Source organism: Mycteria americana, chromosome 6 (genome assembly GCF_035582795.1).
Source record: "Mycteria americana isolate JAX WOST 10 ecotype Jacksonville Zoo and Gardens chromosome 6, USCA_MyAme_1.0, whole genome shotgun sequence".
Taxonomy (NCBI): domain Eukaryota; kingdom Metazoa; phylum Chordata; class Aves; order Ciconiiformes; family Ciconiidae; genus Mycteria; species Mycteria americana.
Genome location: NC_134370.1, coordinates 53914395 through 53937244, shown reverse-complemented (window position 1 = coordinate 53937244; position 22850 = coordinate 53914395). Strand labels below are relative to the sequence as shown.

At 38.4% G+C, this 22850-nt stretch overlaps 1 protein-coding gene across 9 annotated transcripts in view; it reads right to left on the bottom strand.

Moving 5' to 3' along the window:
* Nucleotides 1-22850, bottom strand: part of THSD4 (thrombospondin type 1 domain containing 4) — a 347378-nt gene that overhangs the window by 262038 nt on the left and 62490 nt on the right. For all 9 annotated transcript variants that reach the window (XM_075505878.1, XM_075505877.1, XM_075505879.1 and 6 more), the window contains one exon: nt 7325-7427. In XM_075505878.1, the coding sequence (XP_075361993.1) occupies nt 7325-7427 (103 nt within the window). The remainder of the gene's footprint in view (nt 1-7324; nt 7428-22850) is intronic.

Sequence of the window (22850 nt, the reverse complement as noted above, 5' to 3'; positions counted from 1 at the left end):
CATAAAACAGGAATAACAAAAAAAAATTGTCATAGAAAATACAGCACATGCAATTAAAGTACAACCTTCAAGAACAGCTAGTCACAAAATGGAATAAAAGCAATCAAGAAGATTTCTAACAGGTGGAGGCAAAAAAAAAAGCAGAGAAGTATGGTCTATTGCCATGAGAAATGAAGACTTCAAGCAGCTGCCTCATTGAATGTAATACCTTGCAGCTGGATGAACTGCAGCACAGCTGAATTATTTCTTGAGATAATGTGTATATACTCAAACATCTGTAAGTTCACTAACTAGAAGTAACTTACTAGAGAAAGTATAAATAAAACAGTAAGACTTCTTCTTGTCCTTTGGGTGAAAAAATTAGGTTGTCAAAAGTATTGCACACAAAACTGAGAGAATACTAGTTCAGCACAGCATATCCTAAGCCACAAGGAACTGGCAGCTACAAATCAGGAAAGGCCAAGAGTTCATAAACTGCGACTACGTTACCTTTGCTTCTCAAGGACTGCACTCCTCTAGCCAAGAAATCACAGGCATTCAGGAAACATACACCAGGGCCTACTTTACTAATCTTACACAAGGATGAATTCTCTAATTACTCTAAACTGAAGTTCCACTTCCAGTTAACCTGAAGAAATGACACGAATGTTATGTTTCTCTGTATGTATCAAACTTCACAATGCTTCTAGAATGGTTTTATACTAATATGTAATAAAATCCAACAATGGACACTGAATGAATGCTTGCACTAAAAACATGCATATAAACAATATATATCTATAACTTGTTTATACACATATCTCATGATTCTAACAGAAGAAAAAACAGCACACTAAACCACTGAAAACAAGTATAACATATTCAGAGTTGGCCCAGAATATCCATTGATTTGCAACATTACACAACACCCAGTAGGCCACATTTATATCTGGCCCCAAAATTTACTGTAAAATTATTTGTGCATATTTGGTAGCTATACACAAATAGTCACATGTAATACCAGAAAACTTAGAAGCAACATCTAGAAATCTGACAAGACAAGAGTACTGTTACTTGTCAGGATTTTGATATTCATTTAGCAGATTTACAAACACTCCCAGGAAGGGTTCTGGTGAATGATTTCTGCTGATCAACTGAATGGAAAATGTTCCACAAAACACCTTACTGATGAGACTTTAGAACTGAATAAATGGTTTCCTCACAAGCCTATATACCCATGTCTGCACAAAGCCCGAGCAAATGAGCCAAAACCTCCCAAACCCTGAAACGTCAGCAAAACTACCCTGTGCCTACAGCTGGTTGTCAAGGATCTGTAGGCAGCATCTGCATTGTCCTGTTGACTGTACTCCCTATAGCAACTCTCTGAAGCCAGCCCTCTCTGACTTCTGGGTACTCCATTCCAGAAGTGCTTAATGCTACTTGCACCTCTCAGTACCTGACCAAGATTTTTAAAAGATCTATTAGGCTTTTCTTCCATTTTATAATTACTTAAATCATATTAACCAGAGCTCATTCAGTGTCTTCAGTGTCATCAATTACCAGCAGACTGGAGAAGTTTCTTAGCAACTTAACATCTCAAGTTGGGCCACTACATTTTGATCTGAGAAGCTAGTTTGTCATTCAAAATGAGTGAAAGCTGTTGTTACAAATCCAGCAACAAAAACCAGCAATAAATAAATGTAGCAGCCCTGCATTAGTCTTCAGTCTCCATCCTAATACCAAAAATGAGTTCAGTATAAATCATAAATGCCTCTTATCTGACACAAAGTACTGAAGTTGCAGTATTTGCTAGACACCTGTGGGAGTCCTACATTTCATTTTCTTCAGAGCTTGTATTTTTCACAGCTGTAGCTGGGAGACATCTATAGCTAGAAATCAGGTTACTAGAAGGTATTTTAAAACAAAAGTAAACTCAGAAAGGATTTTACAGCATGCATAGATCTACCTGTACAGCGAGCTCTCCTCTGAACACAACACAGGCTTCAGGATGGAGCGCTGACATGGAAGTCATTTTAGAGAAAGAGTACCATGAAGTCTAGCGTGAAAAACACGCAGACCAAATAGCCTTCCATCCATTCAAAGTTTGGATTCTGATACATTTCAAGTAAACAGAAGCCAGCTGAAATTGCCCAACTGCCCTGCTGCAAGGCTGGGTGCTGACACCCATCGCCTGTCAGCCTCCTTCACTCCAGTTGATTTGGAATCGCTCATTATGGTGCCCATCAGTAGTTAAGTTTGGCAACAATGGTATTGGGGGAAACTGGGGCCCCATTTTTCCCCCCGCAGAAAATGCAGCAGTGACATTAGTGCCATTTCATATACGCTACTGCTGCTTTGAGCTACAGGAATTTTTATCCCAGTTGAAACTCAGCCTGACTCGAACCCTGCTCCAAAGTGCAATGTGGTGTACAGGCTCCGTACAACTTCTGTCTCTCAGCAATCAAATAGAAAAATAAAGAGAAATTGTAAGAGGAAGCCAGACCTGGCAATCAGAAGGAACCAAATGAACTCTGCCAGGCCTTCCAGAGATCCCTCTCGCTGCCAGAGCTCACCTACTCCGGCTGACCCTGCCCATCCCGCGCAGGCGAAAGGCGCTGCCCTCGAGGCCAGCCCGCCTGCTCGCAGCGGGGAGCGGAGGCCTCTGCACGCACTCTGCGCAGGCCTGCAGGTTCCAGCGGCTGTCTGCCAGCAACAAACTAAACAGCTTTCAAGATCTGAGCATGGCTCTGTTCCTAGAAACTCGTTGGGCTTGATACAGTATTTTAAGCCAAAGACATCTTGATTCTAGCGAGTGGAACTAAATCATCTGTACAGCCACCACTATGATGATCCTTTAGCCACGTCCTCATTCCTGTTACCACTTTTGTTAGCTCGCGTCCAGCGAGCTCTAATACAAGTTACAGCTGCATATGTAAAATAACACGTACATTTGAAACAGCAAGAATTCCCGCTGTCAGTGCGATGGAGGTAAGTGTGCTGTCCTGCAAACAAGTGCATTCACCTGAAAGGGGAGCACTGAAACTAGAGCTGTTTTCAACAAAAAGCGAATAAAAACATCACTAGGAGGAAATGTTTGGTCAAGTCTGCATTTTAGAACACTTCCCATTAAAATTTTGCTCTAAAATAACAAAATGAAAAAAATTCAAAAAAGAAAACAGAATAATTTCCAAGAAATTTTGCATTTCTTTTACTATGAGGGAAGGGGGCAAAGCCTCAATATCTTTTAGGGACAAATCATGTCTGACTAAGTGGACCAGGCTCTGATTTGCAAAAGCCTCGTTTTCTCTTTTTTAAGAAAGTGAAATTGTCTCTCAGCAGAAAATGCTGAAACTTTGCAGTATATTTCTGTTTGTAAATTGCTACGTTTGAAAGGAAGAAAAAAGCTAAGTCCCCAAAGAATACATTTTTAGCTATTTCAAGTTTTACACACTGGAGGTGCAATCACTCTAGCTCCTCCTAGACTTCGAAGTCCTCTTGCATTTGCGAAGCAAGTAGGGGCAGCCCTGCCGGAGGCTCTTCTTGCTGGTTACCGTGCCAAAGAGCAGCACAGGAAAATTCGGGAGAGCCGAACATCCCTGCAGGACTCTGCATCTAAAGAGAGCAGAGCGCGCAGTGCAGAGCTACAGCGCGCTCTTTGCACGTGTACCGCTCCTATGTCTGCCTGCCTGGCAGAGGTGTAATTCTAACTGCTGTAACTGAAACCCATGGCTGGGATTGCAGTGTAAAATACTGTCTATTACAAAAGCCTGGCTGTCATTATCAAACAGAACTCAAAGCAAGAGGACCTGCAGTTGACCAGGATTTTCTGCAGTTGTTGATTTGAAAATACTATATTTGACAATATATTTTGGATGTATAAGACTATCCAGGTATCCTCCTGAAGATGAAGTATCAGACAGAGATTCTCCTGGAGAGGACTTTATTTCTTCTTTAACCTTATACAGGACTTCTGACAAAAAAATCTCCAGTTGTCTCCCTCCTCTCAAAAAATGTGGTTATTCTTCACTAAGACTCCTGTGGTCAGATTCCCACTGAGCTATCCTTTTCAATGAACCAACAGGTTTTCTCCTTTCAGTACATTCTTTTCATACAGCCATCAAAATATCAAACACTTTAGGTTATGAATTTTTCACCACAATTAAAAATAAGTTAGCTGAAATAAAGAGTTCAAATTAAAGAGTTCAATTATCAGAATGACTAAAACATTTATTGCTTCTGTAGATTCACACTTCCTTACAAGTTTTAGGGTCATGTCACTGTGATGTTTTCCCTCTGTCACAACTGGATCCTTCCTCTCAAATCCTGCCCTTAAAGTCATTATGTGCTATTGGTTCTCCAACACAAACTAGGGGTTTTTCATTAAATACTCTAAATTCATAGGGTTTATAGTCCCTTTAACATGGCTTTTTTAATAAAGACAAAAGTTTGTGTTGGAGCAGTAGCAGATAAAACAGGGGTTAGAAATGCAGCTGCACCAATCCGAACAAGGGAGAAATAAAAATATGTGTGTTTTTTAAAAATAATAATAATTACACTTAACTCACCATCAAGACAGAGCTGTTAATTATGGTTTAGCTGCCCTTATTGATCCAACATAAACATTAGGAGCAAGCTGTGCTATGCAGGGGAGGAAAAAAGAAAGGATTGTGGCATGTTTTAGATCCCCTGAGTCATCTTTCCTGGCACAGGGCAGAGTGAGTCAAAGCTGCTGTGTAGGAAGCAAGGAGATGGAGGTGGGCTGAGCTGGCTCAGCATTGGCTGTGTCTTGTCAATAGCAGTTTGAAAGGGGGTGCATCAAAGCTAATACATCATAAGTCTTTGTGGCCATGTTGTAGAAGAAGTCATGCTGTCTGCAGAATATGCCTTCAGCCATGTGCTTGCTGAAGTACCAAGCTCTTTTTTCTGCCTAAATGCATGGTACAAAGTGCCAAAGTTGTACAGCTCTGAAACTTCCTTTTGGGCAACTTCACAATGCCAAACATTACTTTAATTAAAAGCATAGTATATACTGGATGTTCATAATTTGAGATAAAGAGGTATAGCTGTGCAAGTCTTCACCACACCCACAACAGACAAAACAAGGACTGAGGCATGACTACATTAGAAACAATTATTAAACCAATTGGGAGTTAGATATGAACCTACCTGAATCTGCACTGACTCATGCTGAGCTGTAAAAATAGGTAACATCAACTGTGGATCAAAGCTGCTCATCTAAAGGAGCTACAGAGAACACGCTAAGTACCCACGGAAATGTCCATTTCTGGGTATAGGAAAAAGGAACTTCACAACTTGCAACACTCCTTGAGTCCCCTGAAAAATAAACGAACAATGACTTCTAATACTTCCTTCAGCACATCTTTGGAAGGGTCTTTATTGTTACAAAATAGGTATCTTGCCTTTGTGCAATGAGGCAAGGCACAGAACGCCAAAAGCTGGCTCAGAGACAGCTATTCACACAATGCAGTCCAGCAAGGGGTTCCCTCGGTCCCCAAGAACAATACAGTGACAGCAGCACGTGCTGTCTTCCAGCTGACACACCCAGCTGCCGCCCTACACAGATGTGCTTTTCACTGCTTTCACTTCAAAACTTAGTATCAGGCTCTATACTACAGGATAGACATGACCTCAGTTTATTAATAGCAAAAAATCACCAGTAGCTATCATCCTTTTCTCCTTCTAAACCTATTAGGATGAAGAGAGGGGGAATAAAAATCTGAGAACCAAGAGGAATCTCTCCATCATGAAAGAAACTTTCCCATTCCTTTTCCAAATCTCTTTATTTTGCCTCCCTTTTAGAGCTGGGAAAGCAACTCAGCACGATGAGTTAAAGACTGAAGGAAAGTAAAACTACACAGAGCGCTAACTGCCCCAGAGCAGATATGTACATATGACGCATACACAGAGTAGACACTGAAGATGTGCATAATCAGGTAAATCTTGCCACTACATCAATTTTAGGACGTTCTGGGGCAGGGCATTGCCATAAAGATAAATCATAGTACACTGAAGCCTTTATTTGTAATGAAGTCTTCCAGCAAAGAGAAATCCCTGCAATCACTGACTGCAAGACATTAAAAGCCATGGCATAATGTATTACTTCCATTTAATTTTGTGGCATCGTATTATATGTAGCTACTTACACAGAAGGCAATAAAAGCCATATTCAGGAGACACTTAAAAAATACAGGTAAATTCTCTTCCTTCTACTTTGTTCTTCTCCAACTTAGAACGGATAAGTAGATGGGCCTCTATCCTGCATTTTTAAATTTTAAGGTGAGACTGTGCCTCCATTTGGAGGGGAGACATTGCACAGAACGTGGTACAGAGCACACACAGCCTGTTGGTAAAGGAGTCTGTGGGTAACAAAGACATCATTGTACTCTCCTCCTAGTGAATTCACGCCAAGAGATAGAATGGCCTCAGAATAATAAAGATAGCTAGTCCACAGTATGCATATGTATTTCTCTATGCATAAATCCTCTTTGGCCTTTGAAGTTTTGTGGAAAACAACTTTTAAAAAAAATGTTCATTTCAAAAATAAGACATGAACTAAATTCTTCTGAATCCAGAGACATATTTGAAGAATGAATTATTTACCTCATAAATAATCACAAATCTCAACTGAGGTGGGCCCAGCTCTTGTTTACAGAAAGACAAACAAAATACATAAATATTTCACAAAACATGTTTCTGGAGAAAGGTTATAACCCCCAACTGACTGAGATTTTATCCTCCAAGGGTTAGGATGCTAGAGGGGTGGCAGACCACTACAAGAGCTGCTGCTACTTTGTGTTCCAGGACAACCAGTTCAACATGCAGCTGGGGAAGTCCACAGCACAGGTATCCCTCCCACAGTCACCATCCCAACTGTCAAATATACCACTAGAAAATATAAATCAGACAGCCAGAGAGTCCTGAAATGAATGCATACGGACCACGAGTCACATGCTAAGCTGGCATAAAAAAATTTAACTCTGTTTACTGAAATGGAGCCATACTGAGCCTTTGTCATCAAAAGTAAACACATAAAAAAATAAGATAGTTAACAGTGTTGTAGCTGAAATACTGTTGCCACACTATACAGAGCCAATGGTATACCAGTCAAAGTAGGACTTATATGCTTTCATTCCTGTAAAATATAGGAAATATTGATGTGAGATTAACTGCTTGTCTGCCCATGAATAAATGCAGCAGACGAACAGAGCAAAATGAGCAAGACTCAAACAGTCAAAGCCTGGTGGCTTCCACTGGGTAAAAATCACATTTGCCTTTCCAAAACACAATCTGTGTAATAATGCAAAACCAAGTTGTCTTCCCTTACCTTCTGCAAAAGGTTCCCATTCATAAAATCGACCCATAAATGGCTTGTTATTGTATGATGCACATTGCACCTCTCTAATATTTCTGCTGCTTTCAGGACACATCTGTTTAAATAAAAAAAAAAAAAAAAACCAGTCACATTATAATCAACAACAATGTTGTTATTGCTTTCTTATTAATTCACTTTAGAAGGTTAATGAAGGCATTGTCAAATTCTAATCCAGATGAATGATATTAACATCAGGAGACTCCTTTTCTTTAAAACAGGTAACAAACAGTGTGCTTTTAAGTAAAGTATCAAAAATGCCTGTAGAAAAAAAATGAATTTGTGGAGTTCATGAAGCAACAGTTCTACCAAAAAAAATCAAATTTTTTATTGAGCTGTCATTTTCCTCAGCAAAAAGATGTCACTTCAAGATAAATTCAATAAATAAGATCCGAATCATTTCCTTTCCACAATAGCTTCACATTTTTCATTATTAATTTTCTGAGCTCAGATTCAACAGAGTTGAAACACTTAACATACATGCTTCCATAACTTAGCATAACATAAAAAGCTGGTGGCCACACCAGCTTTTTATTCTCATCCTATGCTTCAATACCATATTACCGCTTTTCCTTTTTTATTTCTACATGCTGCTATTACAGTCATTGCATTACTTTGTATTTTAACCTGTGCCTTCAAATGCTAGCTTTGGAGTTCTTGAAGATAAATTCTGGGAAGAGCTTCTTATATACAGACGTGTACGTGCGCACACACACACACACGTATTGAGGCAGGGCAAGTTTTACAGACAGAAGTAACATCTTTTATTAGGTCACCTGCAATGCAAGCCTTTGGCAGACAAGCCTTGTTTAGATGTGAAGCAGATTCCAAAAGTAAATACAAGTTAAATACTTAAATACTTAATTACTTTGTTCTGCTTGTATCCTCACACTACAGCAGTTACAGAAAAAGACTACTCTGTGTGTGGGCACATACAAAGGAGAGAAAGATTTCTAGAAAAGGCAAGGGGTTAATTAGAACAATTTCTATGCTTGCAGAAAATAGACAAACTTTGGTCACAGATGCATTTTTTCAGGTAGACTTTAGATGATCAAAATGCCTATTAAAAACACTATTCAAGAACAGTAGAAACCACATGAAGAACTGCACTAGAACAGCAGAATATTTTTTCTATAGGAGACAGATTTCAAGGGAAAACTAGAGACAATATTACATGAAAGCAGCATGGCTAAATAACTGTGTTTTTGTAGGGAACAGCAAGAGAATCAGTAAGAAGAGCTCTTGTTCCAAGTGTAAGTCAGTTCTCTTATATTTGTATAGGGGGAAAGATTGGTCGTGTCTGCAGTGAAAGCCAGCACACCAAAGGTCCCAGAGGAGTTCCTGCTTTATATCCACCATCTATATATGAAGATGTTTGTAACTGGATCAGTGAGACGTCAAAGTCAAGAGTTTTCAAGTGGGCTATAAACTGTACCAAAGGCATGCCTGGGGGAAGGTTCATGGACTACTTTATCTTCTATTAGAATCACAGTAACAAATCTTCTAGAATAAACACTGTTTCTGGCCAAACAGCCATCTGTGCTTTGCTCGCCCACCCTTCTGAGATCTCCAAGTACATGCAAATATTATTTTCCTCAACAAACCCTCTAATAAAAAGACAAACAAAAAAGCTTCCCTGAAAACAGGACCATGAGCCACCAAACTACATTGGAAGGGTGGGACCAAGAGTCTTTCTAGTGCCAAATGCAGAAAGCAAAGCTATATTCCCACAACTGAAATACACATCCTTACATCTATGACACAGCAATGCAGCAAGGGTAATTCAGCCACAACAACCAACCAACCAAGGCTAGGAAGCTTACATTTTTCATGGAAACCAATTATAGCACATATCCTACAGGTGAAGGGACAGAAGCTGAGCTGGTATAAATTAAGGTCACTACATTAAATAACAGCAGAACGACATCAGTTTGCACCAGCAAAGAACCCAGCCTGAAGGGTTTCTTTTTGGAACGCTTTTCCCTTTTTTTTTGGCACATGTTTTCTGACAGTCTATTGTGAATTTTTGTTCTTTCTTGTTTTTCCTTTTCTGAGCCTTGAGCTCGTGCTCTTGTGTACCAGTATTTCTGGCTCATAAACCATTTCCTGTACACCCCGCTCATACCAACTGCAGACAACGTATGAATAAAAAGATCAAAATGTTCGTTGCTGTTGTCAAAAAATAGCGACACCCGCCCCTTCTCAGATCATTTTTATATAGCTACAATTTCTGTTTTTAAACTTACTGAAAGTTGCCCACAGGACAGAGGCCCCATTGCTTTAAAGCAGGACAAAGGACTGACAAATACACTAAACACTGTGTGGATCAAGCCAAAATCAAAAGAAAAGGCTAACTCAGTAACATCCCGGCTACTTTAAAAGTCCCAACTCAGTTGTCCTTCCTCCATTTCTTTCATCAAAGTTTAATTACAAAATAAAATTTTGAGTAAAAATTTAAGAGTGTGACCTGGTCTGCAAAAACTTTCCTTTATTCTTTATACAGATTATACTCACTTTTATTTTAAAATGTCTTTTTAAAATATTTTATGAAAGAGTTAACTGCAAGGTGCAACTACTCAAGCTTACTACAGTTTATGAATCACCAAGGCTTAAAAGAGTTATACTATGCGTATATACTAGCTAACAAGCATACATCATTTATTAACCTCGCCTAAAGTCTTAATGCATAGCTGAATGAAATGACAGTTTTACACCACCTACTGCTCAGCCCCCCTGAAAATGAAATCCTTGGGCCATTCTCAGAAGAGCTAAGAGTGCCAGGCACTTTCTCTTGGCCTCTCTGGCTTTTTAGCAGATCTTTTAGGCAGAAAATACACTGTTCTCACCAAAAGGAAAAAGCATGACCCTGTACGATCAAAAGTGAAACTTTAGCATAGGGGTTTCTGTAGATCCTCATTTTTTATTTATTCCCTGACAGTACAACCTATTTTTACACTTTTATTTAATTATAAACACATATAGCTTGACTATAAAACTCCTAAAAGACAGGGACAAGCATCTGTGATGAGAAGACGACAACCCCAAAGAAAGCTCACATTTACCATGTCTAACAGTTGTACCTTACAGAGTACATCATTTGCTTCCCAGCGCGCACACGTGGCTGGGAGATACTAGAAGACGACTGGGGACAAAGCCAGGCTTTCCCCTCGCACCGTCCCCTGCAGCGTGTGGTCTGCATCATGCAGCAGGTCACACCTGTGCTTGGCTCACACTCTGTCCGAGGGTCTGCCCATGACTGAGTCCCTACACCCTTCCTGGCCCTCTGCCAAACGAATAGCAATTTTGCTTTAAAAAGCAGGCATGTTGGCATGTTTACAGATGAAGAATGTTCCTGTGGCTAAGCCAGAGTACTAGGATTTAAATAACCTGGATCTCTTTCCAAAATCTTCCAGGGGCTTTCAGACTGAACCTTGCTAAAATATTTAACCTTGTTGTGTGATTCTCCCTTGGTTCCCCCTCAGTGACACGAGGGCATTAGGATCGTGCTGTCTGGTAGGGTCTTGAAAACAATTTTTTGGAAAACAAAATGTTGACTTTGATTCATTGTTTTGTTAACGACAGATCTGGAATTTCATTTTTTCCTCCAAAACTTCATTTCGTTTTGTGATTACTGAGGGAGTTATCTAAAGTTTTTCACAGAGGTTTTGATATAAAACCAGGATGACCTCTTTGGAAGTTTGTAAAAAATGAAATAAAACCTCCTTTTTAAACCAAGTCTGTGGAGGCCAGATCGGCAAAAAATACACATTGCATCTACTAAGAGAAATCTCAGCTTCCATCCTGTAGAGGCAGATATAAATTATCTAGAAAACTATACTCTATGCTGGGAGAGTTTTTTTAATTATTATTCTTTCTGTTGTGCATTATAAAATTAGAAACAGCATCTAGAATCCATAAGTTTGTATGTTTTTAGATGATGTCTCTCCTACTTAAAATATGCTGCTTGGAAAAACCAATGTCATAAATTAAGCATGCAGGACTTTATTCAGCTAATTACCTTCAAAGTGCTGGACATTTCACACAAGTTAAGATGCTTTCAGAGCTTCCACTGCTGCAGCTGTTTCAGTGAGTATGACATCTTGGCCAACTTTTCTTCCTGTACTTTCAGACTATGAAATTAACAGCAGCAGCACAACTCTGCATTGATGAGGCAGGCAGTGCTTAAGACATAACATTTTAGAAGTATTCCTTTGCGTTTTGGGACCTCAGGCCAAACTTCTTGAAATGCAGTGTGTCTGCAGTTGATAGAAACTTTGCACTTCTGAAGCAGTAACTTTATTTATGCCGCAATTTCATCTGAGATATGCAGGTACAAAAGTATTCTGAGGGACAGCAACACACAGTACTTCTCTTTGTCATGCACCATTACAGCTTTTTAAAATGAGCTGCTAGTACAGCTAAGACTGTAAAACAAAGAAACCACCCTACTTGCTTTTTAGCTTTTGGGAAACATTTGAGAAGCAGAGGTTTTTAACAAATCTTTGACAATTCGGTTAATTAATAAAGTGTTGGCAAAACACCAGGAAATTATCAGTCTGCCAGCAGATGTGTGCTCACACTGGATGCATGCCTGCCATTAGCAAAGCTGTTTCAAAGCTGCACTGAGATAATGCACTTCTGGAAATGCGTAAATGGGCCATTTTGATCCTGAAACCACCTCTAAAGGCAATTAAAACATTGACTAAGATTTTTGGCACTGTTTCATTCTTATGACCTCCAGTAACTCGCAAACTCTTTTTCCAAGGCCCCATAGTCCTTCTGGATTCTGCAGGCTTAGGCATAATTCATAATTAATATTTTCTATGTGTGCAATACTATATAGTAAACTAAATCCAAGTAATCTAGTTGTACTCTAGTTTTCATTTCTGCAGTGGTTCTATCTAATCCTATTAATCTTTCGACATTCCAAAAGATAAACACATCTCCAAAGAAAAATAATTAAAATCCTTGTTTCTGAAACAGTAATCTGAAGATTCTTCTTTCATTTTCAGAACATACTTTTAAAAGTGGTATGTCCTTGCAATATGCATACTATATAAATTCCAGTCCTTTACACAACAATCTACCACGTCTGTAGTGAACTTCTACTCTGAAGTGCTGGTGCCTTGTTCCTCCTGAAACCTATGGAAGTTCCACATCCATATCTGAAAGCAGAATCTGGGGTCCTTCAAATTTTAATTATTCTGTTAAGTTGTTTTTCTTTGCATTGCCAAGGACTGTGCATGCTCCTATCAGTGTTACTTAGAATCAAGGCAACCTACTTTTGTCTAGCTGAATGCACACTGAAAGACAGCAACATATCCATTTAAACTACTGGAGAGTCTTTTATTCCCCCAATAGTTCTAATTTTTAAAAATAGTAACAGAACATGAAGACAATTGTCTGCCAACTAAAAAAAGAAATAAGGTACATTAAATGTGTCTAGATATCTGTGGCACAAAATATCAGGCAGATTTTTTTATTAAAATGGAATTGATGCTTCTGAAAAACAAAAATATGCAAGAAACTTTAAAATGCAAAATTTTAAAAATTATGTGAAGAACAGTTTTGCAGTAAAAATAGTGCTAGCCAGCTCTAGTTACAGTCCATGACCACAGACAGTACACTATAAATGTCTGGCTTGACATGGAATGAAAATTAACATCTCTGAATGCAGTGGTATCTGGACAAGTTTATGAGGAATGAGCACCCGAAATCTCGGCACTGCCTCAAGCCATGAATTTACACCTATGTGTCTGTTGCAATGGAGATTAAGCTTAGTTATGACAATCATCATAAACTACTAACTTTCTTTACTAACCAGAGAGAGATTCTGAAGCAATGCAGAGCCTAAGGGAGCAAGTAACACAGGGTCGCAGCCTTTCTCTTTTCCCTCACTGCTTTCAAGGGGCTGCTTGTCATAGATGGAAAAGACCTTGGATGTGTGCACAATACAAAATCATTCTATTTCTGCCCAAATCGCATTCAGCTAGCAACGAGCTTGAGTTTGGAACAAGGAAGATGGTCCGTGGCAGAGCTGCACACCGGGGTGCCTGTCTTCCCCAAGGTACGTGCTGGCTCCCGCTGCCATGGGTAAGGAAACTGCTACCATCTCAGTCTGGAACTTAAGAGCCCTTTTTTCCATTAATGATTTCAGCTTTGCACCAAGAAAGTCCTCTGAATTTAACTAGAAAAGTCTTTGAAGTGTTACCCAAACCTAATCTTTATTAACTTTGCAATGTCTCAGACAAATAAGGCATTAATGCATAATGTGGCAAGTGCATCTATTACTGCTTTACCTTTTTTCCCTTCCATAGCACTTTACAGCTGAAAACACAGTAGATCTAATAATGGGGAAGAAAGATCAACCAAACTGATGGAAAAAGAAGTAATTTCTGCTTAACTTTACGGGTTTGTGGCTTTTTTAAAATTCTCACTGACAGATCCATCTGATTAGATTGAAATAACTTATTTTATTTAAGATTTTCAACAACTTGTAAAAGATTCAAGTCCAGCTTTGGTTTTAAATAAAATGTTAGCCACTCATCCATCCACACAAAGCATCTACACTGATCTAATGTGCATGACTGGAAACGTTTGGCACTATAAGCTTAGGAGGGGCTCACCAAAGAGCTATAGCAGGAAAATTAACAGTACAGTTCCTCAGTAGTACCAGAAATGTGTCAAGGAAATAATCCATTTCTGTTTATTGCTAAATTTTTACAAATGCTATTCCAAAAAACCCCAAACAAACAAACAAAAAACAATCTGAGAAACAATAATTGGTTTCTACAAAATCTAAGTTTAACAATGAGAAAATGGAAGACAAATACTGAAAACAGACCATGCTGGAACAGACTATCATCTGGTGTAAAGTGATATGCAAGTATGCTATGGAAGTCAGAGCTATGTCAATTCACACCTGCCAATGATCTAGCCAGTTGACTGTTGCTAGTCTTTTTTTGATCCAGCAAAAGACCAGATGACTATCAACTCATTCCAAAGCCATTTTTTCAAAATGTAGTTACTATTTTACTGTCCCAAATTTCTTTTAGTGCCCAGTTCCCTGAGCAAAGAAGTACTTCAGTATCGAGACTGGAGTGCACATAGAATATTCTTTACATGATCCCAATCAAGCATCAAAAGCTTGGCATTTGTAACAGAAATCATAACTACTTCGTACAACAGCTGTTCTCAGTCTCAGCAGTGGTATCATTTTTCTAGATAAATATGCTGCATAAAAAAATCCAAATACAAGAATCCCTCCATTCAAATATCTATTTATAGAAACACTATATAATGCTCAAGGTGCTTAAACTGCACACTATTGCCTCATTTAATGGGAAATCAATGAAAAGTTATTTCCATTTGACACAGCCTGGCTCAAAGTCTGAAGAATGCCTTAACATGGAAGCTTTCAGCCTTGCTGCAGATTCAGTGTCTCATCTGTCTACATTGTTCAAATACATCTGAAAAATAGAGCATGTTTTAATAGTCCTCCTGAGAAAATGTGAGGTTTATGTACTAAGGATAGTTGCTTTAATATAATAGTAGTAGTATTCTTTATACTAGAAGAATCAGCCACTCCAAAACCCTTTTTGAAAGGCACCACCAATATCAGCTTTGAAAGACTCCGAGACAAACTCATACTTTATGCAACTCTAGTGAAATCAACAGACTTAAAGCAAAGACGATATATCTAGTCCTCGTAGTTTGTAGAAAATTATGCCAATGTGATAAAACATCTACTCTAGGGTTTCCAGCAATATTTTATTTCATTTTCAAAAAACACTGTTCTTGGAGCAGCCTATTCTTTCTGGGGTGCAGTCTTGATGTCACATAGGTTTCACTACTTTACTCTTTTATTCTACCAGCTTCATCAGTACATGGGAATAATCCTCTACCAGTTTTCTATATGAAAGTCTAATCAATTTAAATGGAAATTCAATTGCATGCATTCCATTTAAATGACTGGCCTTTGTGTGGGAGGAGGGACTACCTGAATGGTTCCAGCAGAAGGAATTAAAGTTTAGGGAAGTTTCTGATTTGTATTACCATGATATTCCACTTTTTAATTAAAAATTCTCATTACAGCAATAATCACAACATTCTTAGAGAAGGATCTCTATTCTAAGTGACAATGAGGCAACAGAAATGCTTATGCGGTGTTATATGAGGCAGAAATGTACAGGCACAAATGCACAGATGTTACTACATCTAGGGTGAATTCTGGTAAGTCCGTTGAGAGACTGCATTTTGTTCTTTTTTGTTTAAAAAAAAGACCTACAATGTGGAACAATTTGTTTTCCACAAAAAGTGAACAGTTGTAGAGCACCATAAATGTACCTTAAAAATGACTATGAGTTTGTAGGAGCCAAGTGTAACAGAAATGACAGCATTATTCATATTTTAGAGTTCTTGCTTCCATCAAAAATGAGTTTCTGATACAACACACTCTTACACTGTTTCTGCAATATATTCTTTCTTCCTAGGTCTTATTACTTAAAAGAAAATGTCCTGGTTTCAGCTGAGATTGAGTTAATTTTCTTTATAGTGGCTGGTATGGGGCTATGTTTTGGATTGTGCTGAAAACAGTGTTGATAATATAGAGATGTTTTAGTTGTTGCTGCACTAGTCAAGGACTTTTCAGCTTCCCATGCTCTGCCAGGTGGAGAAGAAGTTGGGAGGGGACACAGACAGGACAGCTGACCCCAACTGACCAAAGAGCTATTCTATACCATATGACATCATGCTCAGTATATAAAGCTGGGGAAGGAGGACGACCAGGGGGGGACGTTCGGAGTGATGGCGTTTGTCTTCCCAAGTAACCATTACGCATGATGGAGCCCTGCTTTCCTGGAGATGGCTGAACACCTGCCTGCCCACGGGAAGTAGTGAATGAATTCCTTGCTTTGCTTTGCTTGCGTGCGCGGCTTTTGCTTTACCTATTAAACTGTCTTTATCTCAACCCTCAAGTTTTCTTACTTTTGCTCTTCCGATTCTCTCCCCCATCCCACCGGGGGGGAGTGAGCAAGCAGCTGCATGGTGCTTGGTAGCCGGCTGGGGCTAAACCACAACAGAAAAAAAAGGGCACCTTAAACTAACTAGCAGATACATCTACCATATTTTACAATGCTTGGGTAATAGCTACAGCTGGTAGCACTGTCCGTTTACTTATGAGTTCATCAAACTTTAACCATTCAGACTAAAACATTCTGCTCCTGGTATCTTAGTCTCATTTTTTTGACTGAAGTATTTAATTCAAGAATGAGTCTGAAGGAAATCAAGAGGGGATAAATCTTTTATTTTTTTCCCATGCTTCAAATATTCTGATTTTTTTTTTACCCCAAAAAATATAACTGCCCATTTTTTTTTTAATGAGTGAAATGAAGTCAGCCAGGAAAGTATTTTTTGTCAAGAATGCATCCTCTGCCTTTTATATGGAAATCTACCCAAATATAGCCAGGCCACAGGATTTTGAAAAAAATGCTGATAATCATACTTTGTACATGTTTAGTCAAAACTTTTTAAAGTTTTGCAGCTAAACTACTGGAACAATCTGTTTACAAGAAGCGTGTTCCACATCTGAGGCTAAAAGAGGCTGAGAAGTTTTCCAGCAATTATTGGTACGTGCTCCTGAGGTGTGTATTAGGGGCAGGCACTGGAAATGAAAACAAGACATCTCTCTCTTTTGCTCTTAATAACCCCTTGAGCCTGCTGCAGGCAGCATGGACAAAGCAAGGACACGGCCTAATACAAATGCCTGTACCTAAAATGCATGGAATACTTCAGAAAAACTTGGATAAATCTTGGGATTGGGATTCAAGAGATGAGACTGGATGAGCAAGTCAGCTGAAGAAGGTACTAAGAAGAAAGTGAAACTGGATGAAACTGGAGAGAAGCTGCCGAACCTAAGTAGAAGAAGGAGAAATTGGAGGCACAAGAGATGGGGAGAAGAGATGAAAAATATTAGACAAGGTACTAAGAAAGTGAGAAGTGTGACTGAGCAAGAAAACACAGTGGGACAGCTTCGTCTAGAGGAAAGGAGCAGAGACGGGCTGTGTTTGGAGGAACGGCAGAAACACCTGTGGTGAGAAAAACCTATGAACACCATGGCAAAGCATTTGCATTGCCCTGTAGTAGTAGTAGACGGTAAATTCCTTCTACCATTGGCTCAACTGCAATGGTCTGATGAGTCCTGTGAATAGTGACAGATCACACGATGGCATTCTGGTTTTGAAGGCTTTTTTGTTTTTGTTTTAAAACTATAAAGTTACATACAGTAAGTCACAGGACCTTAAAAGAATGTTTAACCTCAACTTAGAAGAGATTGTCCATGCAATTACTATATAATTTGGCTCTTTTTGCCTGTGAGGTCCTTTCTCAACTATATGATTACATACTATTTTTTCCGTATGATCTATGACTCATTCATTCTATGACTTACTCTGGGGATGTATCGGGAATGTTTAGTTAGAAGAGTTATTTATACAATCTCTGTCTCATTCACTGTAGAAGCTAGTAGGTATACAATGGGCATACAGAATAAGGAACATGAAAGATGTTCTGCAGTTTCTGAAACTAGCTACTCTACCAGTTTTGGGGGAAAAAATGTCACCTATGGTGCAGTTTACTTAATCCAATCCTTTCTCAGTTTGTGAACTACGTACTTTCTGTTTTGGGGGTCTGACTGAAAACCTCTGGATCTGATTTGCAGATGAGCTGCCAAATCATAATTACAGTTTTGGCCAATGCAAATTTTGCTGTGACTATTGTCAAGTAATAAATATGATACTGAACATGGGAAAAAAATCCAATCCCAATTACTCGACATGGGGCATTAAAATTATTGAACACTTCTTTTAAACCTCATTCTTCCATATCTCAGCTCCTTTTCTTACAATAGAGATTAGATCTTGGTATCACATAGCAGCTTTTTGAATGTTATATCAAACACGGCAGTAATAGTATCAACGACTAGTCCTTAGAGAAGCTTCATCTTCTGCAAGGAGCATTTTTAAGGCAGGGAGCCAAAAGCTGAAAAATAAAGAGAATAACATTGAGTAGTGTATCACTAATGACTAAGCTGTTGATCTATGCAGGGACCCTGGGATAAAATAATATATTATCAGGTAATTAAATAATTTTCTTAACACACAAGAGTTACCATAGGATTGTTGACAAAACTCTAGTTCTGGAAGCTCTAAACCTTTGCAAGTTAGTCTTTGTCACATTAAGAGAGTCCTTTTAATGGCACTTTGCTGCTCAAAGTAAAACTACACACCATCACAAAAAACTATTATCACAAAGCGACCCAAACTGAGGTCTCAAAACAGCCATCAAGATAATTAGTATGCTTGCTATCTTTAACAAATGATAATGCAAACAGAAATACAGAAAAAGAAAAGAGTACATTGCTTGGCTGGGAAGTTACTGAATGTTGAAGCCAAAAACCAAAGACGGTTTGCAGAAAGAGGCAGGGATGTTTCCCTGGCTTCTTCCCCCTACAGATCACCCATTGCTTCTCTAACACCGCGGTGACAGATATAAAAAATACACGATTGGCTTTTCCACAAATACAAGTCAAGAGTTTGAAGATAAACAGCCTTACCAACCTATCACTAGAAAGAAACTCTGTTTTATTATTTACACTTGCATGTCTCTACATGTGCCATATGCTGCCCACAGAGGTGTTATTTCTGGACAAACACACAGCACACTTGATGAAGTACTAGCAAAGATGAGACAGAGCATCACAGCCTGATTTCCGCCCCCCCCCGCCCCCCCATATCACCACTGCTTTAATTATTTCTGGGTTTTGCATTGTTCTGTATGCAGTTAGCTCTTAATGCACCATATGCAAAAGTCTCATTTAACTGTTCTGGGCGCCACAGGGCATGTAGTGCCAACTTCCATTTTCACCACTTCTGAGGGAGAGGGTTTGGACTACCATCCTTCAACACAACTGTTCTGTGGTTAGACAAAGGAACACATGCTCGCTAGAGGTAATCTTACATTTATGTTTCCTAACTTTCTACATGAGTTTTGGCCATTTGTTGTTTTCGGGCCCTGCTTAAAAATCTAAAATTAAAAAAAACTCACAAAACTAAAAACTCTAGCACCAGCATTGCTAGCAGACCCCTTCTCTTTCAGCACCCTTAGCTTAACTTTGGCAGCTTCTCCTGCACTTCCTTCTTCCTCCACTCACCTCGGTCAGTACAAGAGAGGGTCGGGATTGTACTGGTGGGTACTTTCACTGCAAGTTCCTGTATTCATGTAATTTATGTTCTTTTCCTGCTATCTGGCTTGAAAATGCGCCTTAAACTTGTTCATTGTTACCAGCAGTACTGAACCAATCTCCTGAAAATACCAGGAAAAAATTACTCCTTTCATGTACCAAAGCAGATGCTGACATCTGACAGTGGGTGGTTTCTATACCTGTAATTAATGGGAATAGTTAACAAATGTTCATAAAAACAACATTTAAAAAAAAAATTTGTAAATTATTTCAAGGGATTTCCACTGATCAAAGTTTCTAGACATCTGTAGCTTCCTCTGCTTCGAAAACCTGGATGCAATTAAACTAAAACATGACTAAAAAGCAAATTTCTTGTTCAAATTATAGGAGTGTGGAATAATTACGCACCGGAATTTCAGACAAAGACTTTTGTCAATATGAATTGACAAAAAGAAACGAAGACAAGCTGGAATGCCTTAAAATATCTCCCACAACACTTGTCTCTATTGATAAATGACAACTACTCAAATTTACAGTACCCAGTTAAACAAATCTACAAACATGTCAGGAATGCAACCATCTGGCTGCAACTCTGAAGTCACAATTTTCATTGATTAGTTTCCTCTTTAAAACTTGGCACAGAGGTTATGTCTGAACAATAACCAGGCATTGCATCTCAATCACCCTGCAGTCATGCTTTATTGCGGAACAACAAAAAAATCACTTTAATTTGACAAGCATCCAAATGAAGTTTCTGAATCACTCCACAATATTTTAAGTGCTAATGCTGCTATTCAAAACTGATTAAGTGATAGGATAACTGTGGATCTTTTTCCCCTTTCCTCTCCTCCATAACACATGCATTCCATTTACTCTAAGAATTAGAAAGGTAACTTATTGGACAATTCCAATGGCTACATGAAACCTACCATTCATAGTTCATCAGGAAGTTAGGAAACAAATGTTTTAGCCAACTGATATGCATTGGTTTTGATTTTGAGGCACTTAGATGAAATATTAACATTTTTATATCATGTTATTACTACACATAAATGAGGGTCTGAATCTTCAGCTATTCTTAGACACAAATTCACTCAACTTCAACCAGTACATAGTCTTCTCCAACTTCACCATGCAACCATTTAACAGGATCGGAACTTCAAAATAAACTTCACAGAAGAAAAAAGCAGTTCAATGCTTCCTGCACTATCGTAAAATACTGAAATACTACTGTTAACCATACCTTTTGAAGTACTTCTGTACATTAAAAATCAAGAAAATATATATTGGGAAGTTGACAGAGCCTCTGGAAAATTCAGCTCCCAGAGTGCTCAAGCTAAACCCCAAACATACCAATGGTGCTAAATGTATATGAATTGGCTAACTCTTATGCTAAAATATCAAAACTGTCTACCGTGTATAAACACCAAGAACAGACAAGAGAATTCCCTAAGATATTTAGGAGCAATAGCATGAAATACAAGAAAGAAGTCAAAAACTTAGGTTGAATGTCGCAAGGATTATTCGGACATTTTTACATGAGGGGGGATTTTTTACATGGAGAGAACTCTAACCATGGTACATTGTCCTGAGCTATATTCATAATGGTTTGAGATACTTCATATTTAATCTGAAGTTATGTATGGCCACTGCTTCAAAAGCAGTACTACTGCCTATGGAGTAAACATGATCGCAGTCAGCACAGACACTCGCTACAGATTTTCCAAATTTATGGTGTGAATCCCACTTCTTCTTTCATAACATTTGAGTGGAAAACATGGGTGAAAGGGGTTGGTGCCATTCATTAAAATCAGAACTCAAACTAGAAGCATGTCACAAAATGCCTCAATCATTAAAAGGTTTGTTCAGCACAACACAAGGCAGAATTAAGACGGTTTCATTGACTAATTCTGGCAATGTTGGCATTTCTTGCCTTAAAAAAATATAATTACTCTATGTGTAAACTGAATATTTAAGTTTCTTACTGTGTCTTTCTGATAATGCTCTCGCACATTTTGTAGATTTTTTTTATCACTGATGCGTACTCTCAACCTTCCTTTTCCAGTGGACTATTTCTGTTTTATTGCCTTAAGGTGTTTATTCTATCCTAGGCTCTACTATATTTTATTTATATCTTCTGAAATTGTCTTTGGAGAAAGAGAAAAATGTCATCATTTCTGTATGATGCAGAGAGTCATCATAAGAACATTACAGATCCCACAGGTCACTTCTCCCTGAGCTGGAGAATATGGGCTGACTGTAGCCATGTATACATTACCAAATTTTTACCTGCACCTATCTTTTTGGTCTGTGTTTTTATACTTCTTAGCACAACAGGACATTAGAGCATGACTCTTGGACTCCTAGATGCTGAATTAGTTTAAAATAACTTAGATTTATTGATCAAAGTAAGTAATTGAATTTTTAATTAAAAACCATAAGCCTCTAGACATCAAAATTTTCTGAATTGTGTGATTTTGGCCTTATTATGAACATTTTACTAGATTAGTAACTAATTAACCTAGTAATAACTAATTTGTGTAAAACAGCTAACTTTGTGTTCTGTTACTGCCACAAGTACAGGCACACTTGTGGATAATTATTTAAGTTCTAATAAAAACATCACAAGGCAAAATATTTTCTAATACAGTGTTCTCAGTTGTTGAAGGGGACGTGATAACACAGTGCAGAGATGCAGAGGAAACAACTGTGGTCCAAGAGCTTTATCAAAATGTCTCTCTGTGACTCTTTTGTATACAAGGGACAATTGATCAAACTACGTAGGACATTTTATGAGCGGTATCTCTGTGCCAGTGCCTGGTAAATAAAGCTCATATTACTAACAACACATTCTGAATTAATATTTATAAAATTCTGCTGCAAATATCGAAACAGTCAAAGAAAGGACAGTACAACGCAAAGTAATGTAAGCTTTTAATAAATTCGTATACACCCACGGACTGTCAGACTACCAAACGTACATACAATCCCTCAGTGTTCGGCGGGAAAATTCCTCACATAAAGTCAAGGTTGAATTTCCTCAGGAAAAGATATGTCATCATAACCCCACTTTGCCACTTATGTCAAACACCTACTCTATACAAATCTCAAAACGAGAATAAACAAACCACACAGTAGCTTTTGGGGAATAAGAAGGGGCTTTTCAGTTTAAAAAAAAAAAAAGTTCTCTTAAAAATACAAGTATTCTATTTGTCTTTTCCTCAGTATCTGAGCATCCCAACT